The following is a 15085-nucleotide window of genomic DNA, read 5'->3' as shown; positions in this document are numbered from 1 at the left end:
TTCTAAATTGGAAGCAGGTCACCTTTTGTTCTTGAGAAATCCAGATACAGGCATGACCAGACCCAGCACAGTGTGAAATCGAGCCTCCTACTTTCCGCCATAACCAGTGTGCTCTGTTTTTATCTTTGCATCTCTGAAGTAGAGTTGCCAACCCTCCAAGACTGGCCTGGAGTCTCCAGGAATCAAAAGACTAATCTCCAGGGCAGTGCTGCGAGCAACCCGGGGAGAAAAATCATAGGGGCAACAATAAAATGGTGCTTTTTAAAAAATAAAAAAAATTCTTTGAACACTTTTGTTTACTAGTTATAAAATATTGGGAGGGGGGTGGAGTGCTGTTTGACCGAGTGTCAAGAAACATCCAATCGGGTAATGAAGGGTCAGTTCACTTTCTGATTGGTGTGCCACAAGGATGGACATGGTCGGGCGACCAATGGCGGGAGTGTGGGGGCGGGAGGTCATGTGATGACACCTCCAGGAACGTGCCCAGGCACAGTTGGCAGCACGAGTCTGAAGGCGTCAAGCTAAACATTGAAAGTCGACAAAAAAGGGCATTTTATCGTGCAATCTGCTTCATTCTTCACTTATAATGAAACAAAATCAAACAATAATAAACCAATGATAGAAAGGTAAGCATCTCCATACACAGTGTGACAGATGAGCATCTTTAAAAAAACTGCGCACTTATAAACCATAGCCACACTCTCTCCACCAAACCCAGCTGCAGTGTTTTTTATTTATACAACTATCACAAGCCACATTTATTTATTGCCACCTGCGTTATTTTTAAAAATAATCTGGACCTTTCTGTTACTAAAAAAAAATTGCATTTGCAGAGGATCAGTAGAAATTGCACATGGCTGTGTGATTTACATAGGTTCGGCGATTGGGCCCGTGTGTGCCACATGTCCTTCAGTGTGAATAAGTGCACTGCTCTGAATATCGGTTTGAGATGTTCCAGGCATATTTATGCTTTGTAGTGATGCCGACTAAAGGCCAGGGTCAAGAGAAGGACCCATGAGTCATAAAGGTGCACAAGTAATGTGATGAGGCCATTGGGAAGGCAAATCGGGGTTTGGGTTATATTGCTAGAACAATGTAGTATAAAACTAAAGACTCTATAATTAGGCTTTACAAGGTTTTGGTACGGGCAGCACTTGGAGTATTGTGTCTGGTTTTGGTCACCATACATGGCTGGCGATATTGAGTCCCTGGAGAAAGTACAGAGGGAAACCAATTTTTACCGCTGCACAATAGAGAGCATCCTGACGAACTGTATCACAGTATGGTATGGCAGCTGTACCTCCTATGACCGGAAAGCCCTGCAGCGGGTAGTCAAAACTGCCCAACGCATTACCAGCACCCGGCTACCGACCATAGAGCACATATACCAGAAACGCTGTCTACGGAGGTCACGGACCATCATCAAAGACCCTACCCACCCCAGCCACAGTTTGTTCGCCCCCCTGCCATCTGGGAGACGCTACAGATGCATTCGCACCCGAACGACCAGATTTAGGAACAGCTTCTTTCCCAGGGCTGTCATCCTACTGAACTCCACAAATAAACTCTAAAGCCTGCACATCTGCCAATGCACTTTATTATGGTTATGTTTATGTTACAAGCCAAATGTTAAATGTCTTAATCAAAATGTACACTCTCGGGAGCCGCAAGCCTACATTTCGTTGTACTGCACTTGTGCACTAACAATGACAATAAAGTTGATTATGATTATTATTATTAAAACACGCCCACCCTCGGGGCAGTGTCACTTTGGCTGAGTTGGAGCCCTCTCCCCGCTGAGTCTGAAGGTCATAGATTCAAGCCCCACTCCACAAAATCTAGGGTGACACTTAAATGCAGTACTGAGGGAGTAACTACATTATCGGAGGCTTTTGTTCCCAAAGGAAAGAAAGAAAGACTTTATTTATATAGCACTTTTCACAACTTCAGGGAGTCCCAAAGTGCTGTACAGCCAATTAAGTGCCTTTTTGAATTGTAGTTACTGTTGTAATGTAGGAAACGTGTCAGCCAATTTGCGCACAGCAAGGGCCCCACAAACAGCAAAGTGAGAATGACCAGATCATCTGTTTTTAGGTGTTGGTTCAGGGATAAATATTGGCCAGTGCACTGGGAGAACTCCCCTGCTCTTCTTCAAATAGTGCCATGGGATCTTTTATGTCCACCTGAGCGGGCAGACGGGGCCTCGGTTTAACGTCACACCTGAAAGATGGCACCTCCGACAGTGCAGCACTCCCTCAGTGCTGCACTGAAGTGTCAGCCTGGATTTTGTGCTCAATGCCCTGGAGTGGAGCTCAAACCCACAAACTTCTGACTCGGGGTGAATGCTCGAGTAACCATAATGTTGGATGTTTCCTTGGAAGCACCTCAGTTGTAGTATGTCATAACTGGCACTGCATGAAAGAAGGCATATCAAGGTGATCAACGCCCAGGATATTCTGATTGGCTGCACCAGCCAAGATGTCACCCGCCGTGTCTGCAGACGGTGGTGCACCGACTGTGGGCAGCTGTCTTCACGGGCTCTGCTTCAGCTGAGAGCTAGCTGGAGAGCTGTGCCACCTGCTGCCAGAGGGCCCACAGGGACCATGTCACTTGGGCTGGCACAGCCAATGCCAGCGACAGTCAGCTCTGGCCCCCACCTCCTCACAGGGACGCTGCAATGCCGACCTCTGGGAGTGGTGCCATGGAGTAGCAAGGAGGACCACCCACCTCGCAGTCGTCTCGCCTCTTTCGGATGAAGCACCTCCACTTCCAATAGTCAGCGAACAGAGTCGGCTGCTGGGCTGTACTGTCTCCTGCCTGCACCATGGGTGACTTTTCCCTTCATTTTTACATGTCAGTTCTGAGTCCTCTACGCATTCAGCCTTAACAAAGGCTGGTAATGAGTCGGAATGCCTTTTGAACCTTTCCTAAGGCTTTCAGAATTTTTGTCACCCTATTCTGGTATTTCCCTTTACTTGTCCCCATCCCTTCAAATTGCTCTTCTCTGCAATTTTCTGCTCCCACCACTAGCGTGGGTCTTGCAGCTGTTCAACTATGCACCTGGAGCTATGGCTTGAGCTTAGTTGTGAGGGCCTGCACAGTTGATTAGCTTGCCGTTATAAACTGTCTTGGCTCATACATTTGGGCAAGGTGCGAGAGGACTGCCAGCATAATTGGAAGCTATGCCAGCAAGAGTTAGCAGGACCAGGGGAGAAAAGGCTGCGTGCTGTTACCTTGTGCGCCCCAAGTGCCAGCCATGGCTCAGTTGGTAGCGCCCTCGCCTCTGAGTCAGAAGGTTGTGGGTTCAAGTCCCACCCCAGAGACTTGAGCGCATAATCTAGGCTGACACTCCAGTGCAGCACTGAGGGAGTGCTGCACTGTTGGAAGTGCCGTCTTTTAGATGAAAAGTTAAACCGCGGCCCTGTCTGCTCTCTCCGGTGGATGTAGAAGATCCTATTGTCCTGTACAATATTTATCCCTCTATCAACATCACTAAAACAGATTATCTGGTCATTATCACATTGCTATTTGTGGGAGCTTGCTGTGCGCAAATTGGCTGCCGTGTTTCCCACATTACAACGGTGACTACACTTCAAAAAGTACTTCCTTGGCTGTAAAGGGCCTTGGGATGTCCAGTGGTCGTGAAAGGCGCTGTATGAATGCAAGTCTGTCTTTCTGTGTCCTATGTATTGCTGTAGTTTCAGCTGTGTTTTCATTATTCACAATAGCTACAGTCTTATCCGTCATTGTGGTGGTATTCGTGGGATTGTACCTTGGAATTGGATTTTGTCCTGTCTTGCTGTACTGGCATTGGGTGTATTATAAGCTGATGTGTTTCAGAAAATGCAGGGAAATAAACTGGTGCAGGTTGTGACAAACGAGCAACACCTTGCAATTGGTACAGCTCAGGGGTGCAATCGATATTTCTTCTATTATGCAGAGATGCTGCAGAATTGGGAAGCGGGTTAATAAAAGCACAATTGCACACATACTTTAGTGAAATCTATGTTAATATGTTTTCTCTTTTTCCATTCTAGGAGCCAGTAGTGTTGACAGATACCAACCTAGTGTACCCAGCACTGAAATGGGATCTGGAATACTTGCAGGAGAATATTGGAGATGGGGACTTTTCCGTTTATGTTGCCAAAACACACAAATTCTTGTACTACGATGAAAAGAAAATGGTTAACTTCAAGAACTTCAAGCCAAAGTCTAGGCGGGAAGAGATGAAATTCAGTGAGTTTGTGGAAACGCTTGGTAAAATCGAACAAGGTGATGACAGGTAAAACAGGAACAGCAGAACTTCTAGTGTGTAACTAAGACACTTTAACGCAATGCCTGTAGGACACACAGAATAACTTTACATGTAAAAGCTTATTGATCCTTGACAATAGAAAGAACTTGCCTTTTATATAGTGCCTCAGGACGTCCCAAAGCGCTTTACAGCCAATGAAGTACTTTTTGAAGTCTAGACACTGTTGTAATGTAGGAAACGTAGCAGCCTATTTGCGCACAGCAAAGTCCCATAAACAGCAAAGTGATAATGGCCAGATAATCTGTTTTAATGATGTTGGATGAGGGATAACTATTGGCCAGGGCACCAATAGTGCCATGGGATCTTTTACATCCACCTGAGAGAGCAGACAGCCAGGGCCTCGGTTTAACATCTCATCCGAAAGATGGATAGACAGTTATTGTACTGCATTTTTGTTTTTAACATTTCCCCCCCCCCCCCCCCAAAAGATTTAACCCATGCTGAAGTGTGTTTCATGGACATCATCAGCTTTTTGATGCGTTCCTCAAAAGGTCATCTCTGAGCCCAGATAAAGAAGATCAGCAGGCTATTTGACTAATTGAGGCATCGCAGCTGAACCCAGTCTTCCCTGCCGGACGTTCAAGTGCAGTGGTGACTTGCTAACCCCCAGGAGCGCAAACTCTGGTTGTTTTTTCAAAGCCCCCCTATCCCAGCTGAGGTCATTTGTATCACTTAGCACCGTTAACCTGAGACAACATAGACCAGGAATTAAAGCTGGGCCTTTTCTAGGATGCAGGAAGGTTGTTCCCGATGGCGGGGGAGTCCAGAACCAGGGGTCACAGTCTAAGGATAAGGGGTAGGCCATTTAGGACAGAAATGAGGAGGAATTTCTTCACCCAGAGTGGTGAACCTGTGGAATTCTCTACCACAAAAGGCAGTAGAGGCCAATTCATTAAATATATTCAAGAAGGAGTTGGATATATTTCTTAAGGCTAAAGGGATACGGGGAGAAGGCAGGGACCGGGTACTGAATTTGGATGATCAGCCATGATCTCATTGAATGGCGGAGCAGGCTCAAGGGGCCGAATGGCCTACTCCTGCTCCTATCTTCTATGTTTCTATGTATCACTCAGGGCCTCGCCGATTGCTGCGTTTACCTGAGTCATGAGCACGTTTATCAGTTCTCATCGGAAAGGCATGACTTTGCTCCTTTTCCAAATGACAGTATCAAGTTTTATGGTGGAAATATTCTACAGCATTAATCTTGATGCAAGCGTGTGCCAGAGAATTGATTTAGTGTCTGTATTTAGTGCTTGGCATTGTTAGTTTATCCCGCCTACTTCATCACTTGTGGCCATGTGCTGTACTAAGGAAGCTTTTATTTTATTGATGTCTGGATGAGTGCAGCTCCAACAGCACTCAAGAATCTCGACGCCATCCAGGACAAAGCAGTCCGCTTGATTGGCGCCCCATCCACCACCTTAAACATTCACTCCCTCCACCACCGGCGCACCGTGGCTGCAGTGTGCACCATCTACAAGATGCACTGCAGCAACTCGCCAAGGCTTCTTCAACAGCACCTCCCAAACCCACAACCTCTACCAGCTAGAAGGACAAGGGCAGCAGGCGCATGGGAACACCATCACCTGCAAGTTCCCCTCCAAGTCACACACTGACTTGGAAATATATCACCGATCCTTCATCGTCGTTGGGTCAAAATCCTGGAACTCCCTCCCTAACAGCACTGTGGGAGTACCTTCACCACACGGACTGCAGCGGTTCAAGAAGGCGGCTCACCACCACCTTCTGGAGGGCAATTAGGGATGGGCAATAAATGCTGGCATTGCCAGCGACGCCCACATCCCATGAATGAATTTTTTTTTAAATTGGCCGCTGATGATCTTTCCTTCAGTTTCCGCTCAGTGACTTGATTAAAACGTGTGATTTAGCAAAGTGGAGTTGAGTTATGACCGCCCCACACTCAGAAAGAAACATTATCTTCTGCATTTGGCTTCCACTGAGTTTCCTTGCTGTGAGTGTTGCCATGGCAATGCTGGCCAGCCAGTTGGAAACTCCCTGATGTGATGAAGGCTGCGAATGTGGATGATATTGTTGTTGACTTGCACAGCCCTATGCTGGAGATTCGTGTGTTGGGAGGGCGGAATGGATAGCGGTGTGTGGTGAAACAAGTAGCTGCTTTTATAAAAAAAAAGAATCCTACCCCCCATAATGAGCGCGCACTAACTTACAAAATGAAATGGTAACCGTACTGTTTAAATTCCTTTTCGTCAAATAACATTGGAAACGTGTTAATAAGTGAGTAAAAAGGACATGTAGCTTTCTGTAGTTATGAGGTGCTGCAACTGACCTCTGTGTCCCTCGAAAGGGGGAGGGAATCGGCAACGGTCCCAGTCCCTAATCGCTATCCAAGGACCTTTGCTGAAAATGTGCATGTATGCGGTGGGATCAGTCTTGGCTGTGATACCCCTTTGTGTCTTCCAACACTGTCTACACTCACACTTGAATAATGGTCCCATTGATAAGTTATCGGAGGCACCCAGATCCTCAACAAGGAACCAAAACCTTGGTAAAGGTTGGTTACTCAGATTGGAGGAAGGTAGACTGCGGTGTTCCACAAGGACCAGTGCTGGCACCACTGTTGCTCATAACTTACATTAATGATTTGCACTTGAGAACAAGTACAGGAAACTTTCGATTTACCGGCACCTAAATAACCGGAAATCTCGGTTAACCGGCAAAATTCAGGAGTAGGTTTTACTTCATATTGTATTTGCCTTCCGCCATCTGGTGCTGTGCAAGGGTGTGGCTGCAGCTGTTGCTAAGCTACAGAGACGCTTGGAATTTGTGTTCATTGTTCTACAGTACAGGGTTTGTTGCTTTATACGGAGCTCTCAGCTCCGTATCTTTTACTATAGCGTTCGGTTATCTGGAATTTTTGATGAACCGGCACCACGTCGGTCCCGTCGGTGCCGGATAAAAAAAAGTTTCCTGTAGCTCAATATCAAAATTGGCAGATGATACCAAACTGGTGGGTACAGCTAACGCAGAGGAAGAATGCAACAGAATACAAGAAGACATTGGAAAACTTGCAGCTGGGCAGTTAAGTAGCAAATGAACTTTAACATAGATAAATGTGAAGTGATAGGAAAAGTAGAAACATCACCTACAACTTAGAAAATAAGAAACTGAATGGGGTGGAAGAGCAAAGGGATTTAAGGTTACAGGTGAACAAATCATTAAAAGCAGCATCGCAGGTCAGCAATCAATAAAAAATGCGAACAAAGCACTGGGATTTATTTCTAGGGGTATCGAATTTGAAAGTAGTGAAGTTATGTTAAACTTGTATAGGACCCTGGTCAGGCCGCACTTAAACTGTGCACAGTTCTGGTCTGCATATTATGAAAACAACATAGAAGCATTGGGGAAAATGCAAAAAAGATTTACAAAGAGGGTACCAGAACTGAGAGATTACAGCTGTTGGGAAAGATTGAATATGTTGGAGCTTTTTTCTTTAGAAAAGAAAAGACTTCGAGGTGAGCTGATAGAGGTCTTTAAAATTATGAATGGGTTGGACAGGGTAGAAGTGGAAAGAAGTTTCCACTTGTGGGAGAATCCAAAACTAGGGGCTGTACGTCCAAGATAGTGACTAATAAATCCAACAGGGAAATAAGGAGAAATGTCTTTACTCAGAGGGTGGTTAGAATGTGGAACTCGCTACCACAGGAAGTGCTTGAGGCAAATAGCTTTGATGCTTTCGAAATGAAATTAGGCGAGTACATACGAGAAAAGGGAATAAAAAGATATGTTGTGGAGTATTTTAAACCAACACTCGACACAAGGTTTTAGATCGATAGTCAAGTTGTCTTTATTACACCGGTGGGGAGACTGTCTGCTCTGTCTTAGCCAGACTTCTCCAAATTGTTACAGCAGACACTACATTTTTATACATTACAATACACATGTCCAGCTCATGCACAATTCATTCCTGCCACCTGATTGGATCTTGGCCCACATGCATCTTCACTGATTGGTTACAACAAATCTTAATATAAAGCTGCCTCCTCAATTACTCACTCAAACTGCTGAATGCTGATGAAAAGATACCTTGGAATGCGACCTAGATGATAAAGTTCTTACGGGCAGCTGAAATTCTAGACACCCTGTCTGCATTTAATTGCTTTTGTTTAGCTTTCCAAGGTCAGCCTATCTTGACCGCTTCTTTATGGATGTGGTCTTTCATGTTAGTCCCTATCTTCCTTATACCATTCAGTGAAACTGCCAGCGATGTCAGTTTAACTCTTTCCCCACTGCATGCTGAAAGGCTGAGATGCGGTAGATGGAGTGGGAGCGGACTCATGTGGAGTATAAACACCAGCACAAACTAGTTGGGCCGAATGGCCTGATTCTGTGCTGTATATTCATTGTCATTCAGCAGAGCTGAAAATTGCCTTGGAAGAAATGTTAGTTTACCTTTTTTTGTTTTTTAAATTGCTCGCACGTTGTGCTAATCCTGAGCTTTGACCTGCAAGCAAGAGTTTTATTGGAAAGTTTTGTACTCTCATCTTATGGTCGCAGCTTTGTTCAGTTAATGTACCTTTAACACATGCTAAATGAATTAATGCATACAAATTAAATGAGCAGATTATTAAAGAGCCCACTGTCAATGACTTCGGTTCACCAGTTAAAATACACCTGTATAAAATTGAGAAAATATTGAATAAAAATGTTAATTGGAGTTCGTCATTTTAATTTTTGAACAGATTGTGTTGCTGGTGAGATTTTGCAAAGAGTGAGGCAACTACACAGGTAGATAGCTCTGTTGGTTGGGCACTGAACCACAGGTTTTTTTTTAGCATTTCTTGTTTGTACAGTAACCATCTATTTTGGGCACACCTGGAATGGATGTAATGTTGGACCCTGATCATTGTTTTCACTATAAACAGAAGAAAAAAGAAAGGATTGCATTTTTGTAGCGCCTTTCACAACCACTGGACATCTCAAAGCGCTTTACAGCCAATGAGGTACTTTTGGAGTGTAGTCACTGTTGTAGAGTAGGAAACGCGGCAGCCAATATGTGTACAGCAAGCTCCCACAAACAGCAATGTAATGATGACCAGATAATCTGTTTCTGTTATGTTGATTGAGGGATAATTGGCAGGACACCAGGGATAACTCCCCTGCTCTTCTTCAAAATAGTGCCATGGGATCTTTTACGTCCACCTGAGAGAGCAGACGGGACCTCGGTTTAACGTCACATGGCACCTCCGACAGTGCAGCACTCCCTCAGCACTGCACTGGAGTGTCAGCCTAGTTTTATGTGCTCGAGTCTCTGGAGTGGGACTTGAACCCATAACCTTCTGACTCAGAGGCGAGGGTGCTGCCCACTGAGCCACAGCTGACACAGAAGCCGCTCCCTGACTGCCTTACTGTAGTTTTGCGCCTTTGTTGCTTATCTCCCATTGTCACCAGTCATTCTACTTTCCTCCCATACCTGAAAAATGTTTTGAACCTTGTTAGTCAGCTACTGCACCCCGCAGCACGCCCCCACCACCCCCATGAATCATCATATTTAATCATTATCTAATATTTTATTTCAGTTGCCTTTTCTAAGGGTTTTGACAAAGCTCTTCGATTTTTTTCCCACTGTTGGTGTGTGCAGCCTTGGTGCTGAAGGCTGCATTTCTGGAGCACGAGGATTTGTCTCGTTAAGTTCCTTGGTTCAGACATGAGTCGATTTGGTGGCGTTGCTCTGATGTGGGTTCTCCTGTGACCAGCCTGTCTTCATTGTCGATTGGATTTAAGAGCACATTCAGCTGCCATGCCTTTCCAGCATGGACAGTTTGCTGCTATAACTTCCCGTTCAAGACTCTCTAGGAAGACTCATCGTAAGCATTTGAAATGCTCCACAGATCCTGAAGGAAATGATGAAACAGCTTAATCCTCCTGCACTAACAGTGAGACTTGGAGTGCCTTCAAAGTACTGGAAGCACTCCAGTGCTGGGTATGGTAGTATACTGGTTATGTTAATCCCGGGGATGAGGGGATGGACATATGAGGAGAGGTTGAGTAGATTGGGACTCTACTCATTGGAGTTCAGAAGAATGAGAGGCGATCTTATTGAAACATATAAGATTGTGAAGGGGTTGGATCGGGTGGATGTGGGGAAGATGTTCCCGATGATGGGTGAAACTAGAACTAGAGGGCATAGTCTTAGAATAAGGGGCTGCTCTTTCAAAACTGAGATGAGGAGGAACTACTTCACTCAGAGGGTGGTAGGTCCATGGAATATGCTGCCCCAAAAAGCTGTAGAAGCTACATCATTACATAAATTTAAAACAGAAATAGACAGTTTCCTAGAAGTAAAGGGAATTAAGGGTTGCGGGGAGCGGGCAGGAATTTGGACATGAGTCTAGGTTTGGATCGGTCATGGCCCTGTGGGTAGCGGAGTGGGCCCAGGGGCCGTGTAGCCTGATCCTGCTCCTATTTCGTGTGTCTAATTCTGTTAGATTCAGGAGATGGTTCTGTGATAGTGGATTGGCGGTTAGGATCAGATCAGCCATGATCTTATTGAATGGCGGAGCAGGCTCGAGGGGCCGATTGGCCTACTCCTGCTCCTATTTCTTATGTTCTTATGTTACAGGACATAATCCAGAGAACGGGAGTTCAAATCCCACCACGGCAGTTTGAGAATTTTAATTCAGTTTTAAAAATCTGGAACTAAAAAGCTGGTAATCAGTAAAAGTGCCCAGAAAGCTGTCGGATTGTGGAAAAACCCAACTGGTTCACTAATGTTCTTTAAGGAAGGAAACCTGCCGTCTTTAGCCGGTCTGACCTATTTGTGACTCCAGTCCCACACCAACATGGTGGATTGTTGACTGCAAGCGATTCAATCAGGCAACTGAGGACGGGCAGTAAATGCCAGCCTTGCCAGTACTGCCCACAGCCTGAGAATTGGGGGGTGGTGGTGGTGGGTGGTGAGGCTAGATAGAGAATTGAGTGCAGCTCACCTGAACCAATCAAACACTGCTTAGTTACCTTCCACATCAGCTCAAAAGAGTCAGCAGCAAACATGAACTTCTCCAGCTCATGCTAAAAAAAAAGTCTTTCATGCGAGCAGCATTGAAGCAGCTTCAGTACAGCCCTTGGGGCACGGGGCAGCGCATTTCTCAAGTAGCCGCGTTTCAACCGGTGTTTCAATCCGAGAACTACCTGGCAGAGCTCTGTACGTTTGTGGTTGGTTGGAGTTGGGAGCCTGTCAACCATTGAAACCTGGAGATGATGAAAGTAGAGGCTGAGGTGGACAATATTACAGAGGTAGAAATAGCCTCGCATTGTGTTGTTTGAAGCTTAGCTTAGCTTAGTTGAGGTTGAACACCATCTGGGGTTTGAAGCTTAGACTGAGGTTGAACACCATCAAGAAAAAAGACAAAAGAAAGGTTTACATTTATGTAGCGCCGTTCACAAACTCGGGACCCCCATTGAAGTCATTTGAATATACTTTTTGTAACGTAAGAAACGCGGCAGCCAATTTGCACACTGCAAGGTTCCATGACCAGAAAATCTGCTTTTAGTGATGTTGGTTGAGGGATAAATATTGACCTGGGACTAAACGGGATGTCCTCAGTGCTGCTGATGTCGAGCTATGGTCCGGGATCCCAGTCTAAGTACTCACGATATACATAAAACGCTGGTTAAATGGTTTACAGAAACTGCTGGTTAGATTGTGCCTAACAACAATACGGTGGAGATGTGGTTCATTAGTGCCTGGTACAGAAGGCAGCAGTGATTTCCCAACATTGTCCTGTACGCAGCAGTTCATTACGATGCTTCTTCTGGGCCTTTGTCAAACTTCTTTACAGTTCTTGATCAGTTCTACTTTGCTAATTCTTATTTCTATCACTAGTTTTGTTCCAGATCACTTTTATCTTGAAAGATATGGAAGTGATTATTGGTAAATCATTTCACGGGTACAATCCTTCTCCCCCAGTCTAATGTCTGACTTTTCCTCTCGTGTACCTTGGTAAGACCACACATCAACGTCTTGCATTTATATACAGGAAACTTTTTTTTTATCTGGGACCGACGTGGTGCCGGTTCATCAAAAATTCCAGATAACCGAACGCTATAGTAAAAGATACGGAGCTGAGAGCTCCGTATAAAGCAACAAACCCTGTTGCTTAGCAACAGCTTCAAAACAATGGCCACAAGTTGCAAGCGTCTCTGTAGCTTAGCAACAGCTGCAGCCACACCCTTGCACAGCAACACATGGAGGAAGGCAAGTAATAAAAGTTACCTGAACCTACTCCTGAATTTTGCCGGTTAACCGAGATTTCCGGTTATTTCGGTGCCGGCAAATCGAAAGTTTCCTGTAGCGCCTTTACGGTAGTAAAATCTCCCAAGGCGCTTCACAGCAACGTTATCAAACAAAATTTGACACCGAACCACAAAAGGAGATGCTAGAACAGGCGACCAAAAGCTTGGTCAAAGAGGTAGGTTTTAAGGAATGTCTTAAAGGAGGAAAAAATTGAACAGGTTGGAGATTTTTTCTTTGGAAAAGAGAAGACTGAGAGGCGACCTAATAGAGGTCTTTAAAATTATGAAGGGGTTTGATATCTTGGACATAGAGAAGATGTTTCCACTGCGGGAGAGTCCAAAACTAGGGGCCATAAATATCAGATAGTCATTGTAGATCCACTAAAGAATTCAGGAGAAACTTCTTTCAAGAGAGAGTGATTAGTATCCAATTTTGTCTGCTAACGCTCCTGTGCAGCACCTTGAGACGTTTTACTACGTTAAAGGTGCTATATAAATGTAAGTTGTTATTGTAGTATGTGGCACCTAGCTACCACGGAGTAATTGAGGCGAATAGCATGGCTGCCTTTAAGGGGAAGCTTAGATCAGTACACGAGGAAGAAAGGAATAGAAGGTTATGCAGATAGAATTAGATGAAGTAGGGTGGGAGGAGGCTCGTGTGGAGCATGAACACCAGCATAGACCAGTTGGGCCGAATGGCCTGTTTCTGTGCTGTAAATTCTATGCCAGTCTAAGTATTCTGTGGGTGAGCGAGATGGAGAGTGAATATGTCTTCATGTGTGGGAGGGAGAATGATACAGAGAGAGATTACAGCCTGCAACTCACTCCCAGGTATCCATTATTTTATGTGCATTTTTCCCCTTGTATTATTTTCCTTGCAGCAGGTCCGAGGTTACAGTGTTTTCCCTCCTTGCGTTGCAGGTATTATTTACAACAAACACTGAACGACACAGTAGGGAAGAAGATTGTCGTGGATTTCCTGGGTTTTAACTGGAACTGGATTAACAAGCAACAGACAAAACGGAACTGGGGGCAGCTCACCTCCAACTTGCTTCTTGTCGGAATGGAAGGTCAGAGATCACTCCTTCTAGGGTTATTCACACTTGTGCTCTTACCCTTTCACTTTTCAAATTCTTAAAGATTTAATCCCTTTCATTGAAACTTCAGTTGTCCTAAGGGAAGTTCTGTAACAATAATAAGTCATTTATTAGTTTAGAAGCAGTGAGGTGTTATATTTCTGTTTTTGCTATTTGGGGGGGGTGGGGGGTAACTATTTCCACCAGTCAGTTAGTTGGCAACTAGATTTAAGGTAATTGACGTAAGAAAACTACTAGGCACTTGGTCTAAGCGTTAAACAAAGCTTTAATCAACTGTTTTACAACATGGAGGTCTAGCTGTCCTTCACTAGTTCCTGTTAAGAATGTCCTGCGCAAGCTGGACCCATGCCTGAGTATTTATACTCTCCCTGGACAGCGCCACCCGTAGGCCACTCAGTATTATTTCATAAGTCTTTCTTTCATGAATGACTGACTGATTCATGTCAGTCATCATCAACAAGAATAAAGGGAGAGGTTAGGAGAATTTGTAGAATGCCCTACCAGAAAGTGATGGAATCTATGATCGCTTTTAATTGGGAAATAGAAAAGAAAATTTTTTAAGGATTTAAAGTTAGGGTAATGGATTAGATGGATAGCTCTTTCAGAGAGCTGGTACAAGTGTGATGGGCCGTATGGCTGCCTTCTGTGTTGTAAAATTCTACGATTCTATATGGCCGAAACCATATAGAATACAAGCAGAGGAACTCGCACACAAACTGTGCAATGATCTGGTCAGACCACATCTTCAGTACTGTTATTCCTGGCCACAGAGGCACAAAAGAGACATTCAAGCCACAAGGCTGGCTGAGGACTGAAACGTGAGGAAAGACTGGAGAAACAGAGGAGGTGATCGCAGTTACCTTGCAGTGGTACATGTAAGATAATACATGGCGTGGAAAAGATCGATCCGGCAAATAGATTCAAACTAAATTGTGACGATAGGATAAAGGGGACACGAGAGGTCAAACAGGTAAAAGGCAAATGTACAAATGATGTCAGGAAGTTCTTCACACACACTGATCAACCCACGGAATGGACTTCTAGGTAGAGTAGTGGAGATGAAAACTCTAAAACTATTTAAGAATCAGTTGGATGCTGCAATGGGGCAACTGTAGGGTTTTTCTGGATCAATAAGTTAAAGTTGGGATGAATTTATAATAGCCTTGCTCATCTGTATTTATCTCATGATCTTTGTGAAGAGAAGGGAAAGTTAGCCCTTTAGATCACCCGAAGAAGTTATGACAATCCAGAAGATGTCCATTGCAGATCAGTCTGCTCCCGATGATTCGGCTGTTTTCTTTGGATAATTGAATTAAGCAACTTTGAATGAAAAGGATTAGACCTTAAATGTACTTCTGGTGATACAGTTACAATTTCTGACATGTTTAAATTGCTACTC

The 15085-nt window shown here is 44.5% G+C and overlaps 1 protein-coding gene across 4 annotated transcripts in view; it reads left to right on the top strand.

Annotated features, from left to right (window-relative positions):
- Window positions 1-15085, top strand: part of hif1an (hypoxia inducible factor 1 subunit alpha inhibitor) — a 61097-nt gene that overhangs the window by 24055 nt on the left and 21957 nt on the right. For all 4 annotated transcript variants that reach the window (XR_015074188.1, XM_085970298.1, XM_085970300.1 and 1 more), the window contains exons 2-3: window positions 4038-4282; window positions 13511-13659. Coding sequence is in view for 3 of the 4 variants with exons in the window: in XM_085970298.1 (XP_085826424.1) it covers window positions 4038-4282; window positions 13511-13659 (394 nt within the window). In the remaining variant the exon portion in view is untranslated. The remainder of the gene's footprint in view (window positions 1-4037; window positions 4283-13510; window positions 13660-15085) is intronic.

This window comes from Somniosus microcephalus, chromosome 29, assembly GCF_052327205.1.
Source record: "Somniosus microcephalus isolate GS21.2 chromosome 29, FLI_Smic_1.0, whole genome shotgun sequence".
Taxonomy (NCBI): domain Eukaryota; kingdom Metazoa; phylum Chordata; class Chondrichthyes; order Squaliformes; family Somniosidae; genus Somniosus; species Somniosus microcephalus.
The sequence above is the reverse complement of the archived record's forward strand: the minus strand, read 5'-3'. Positions and strand labels throughout refer to the sequence as shown.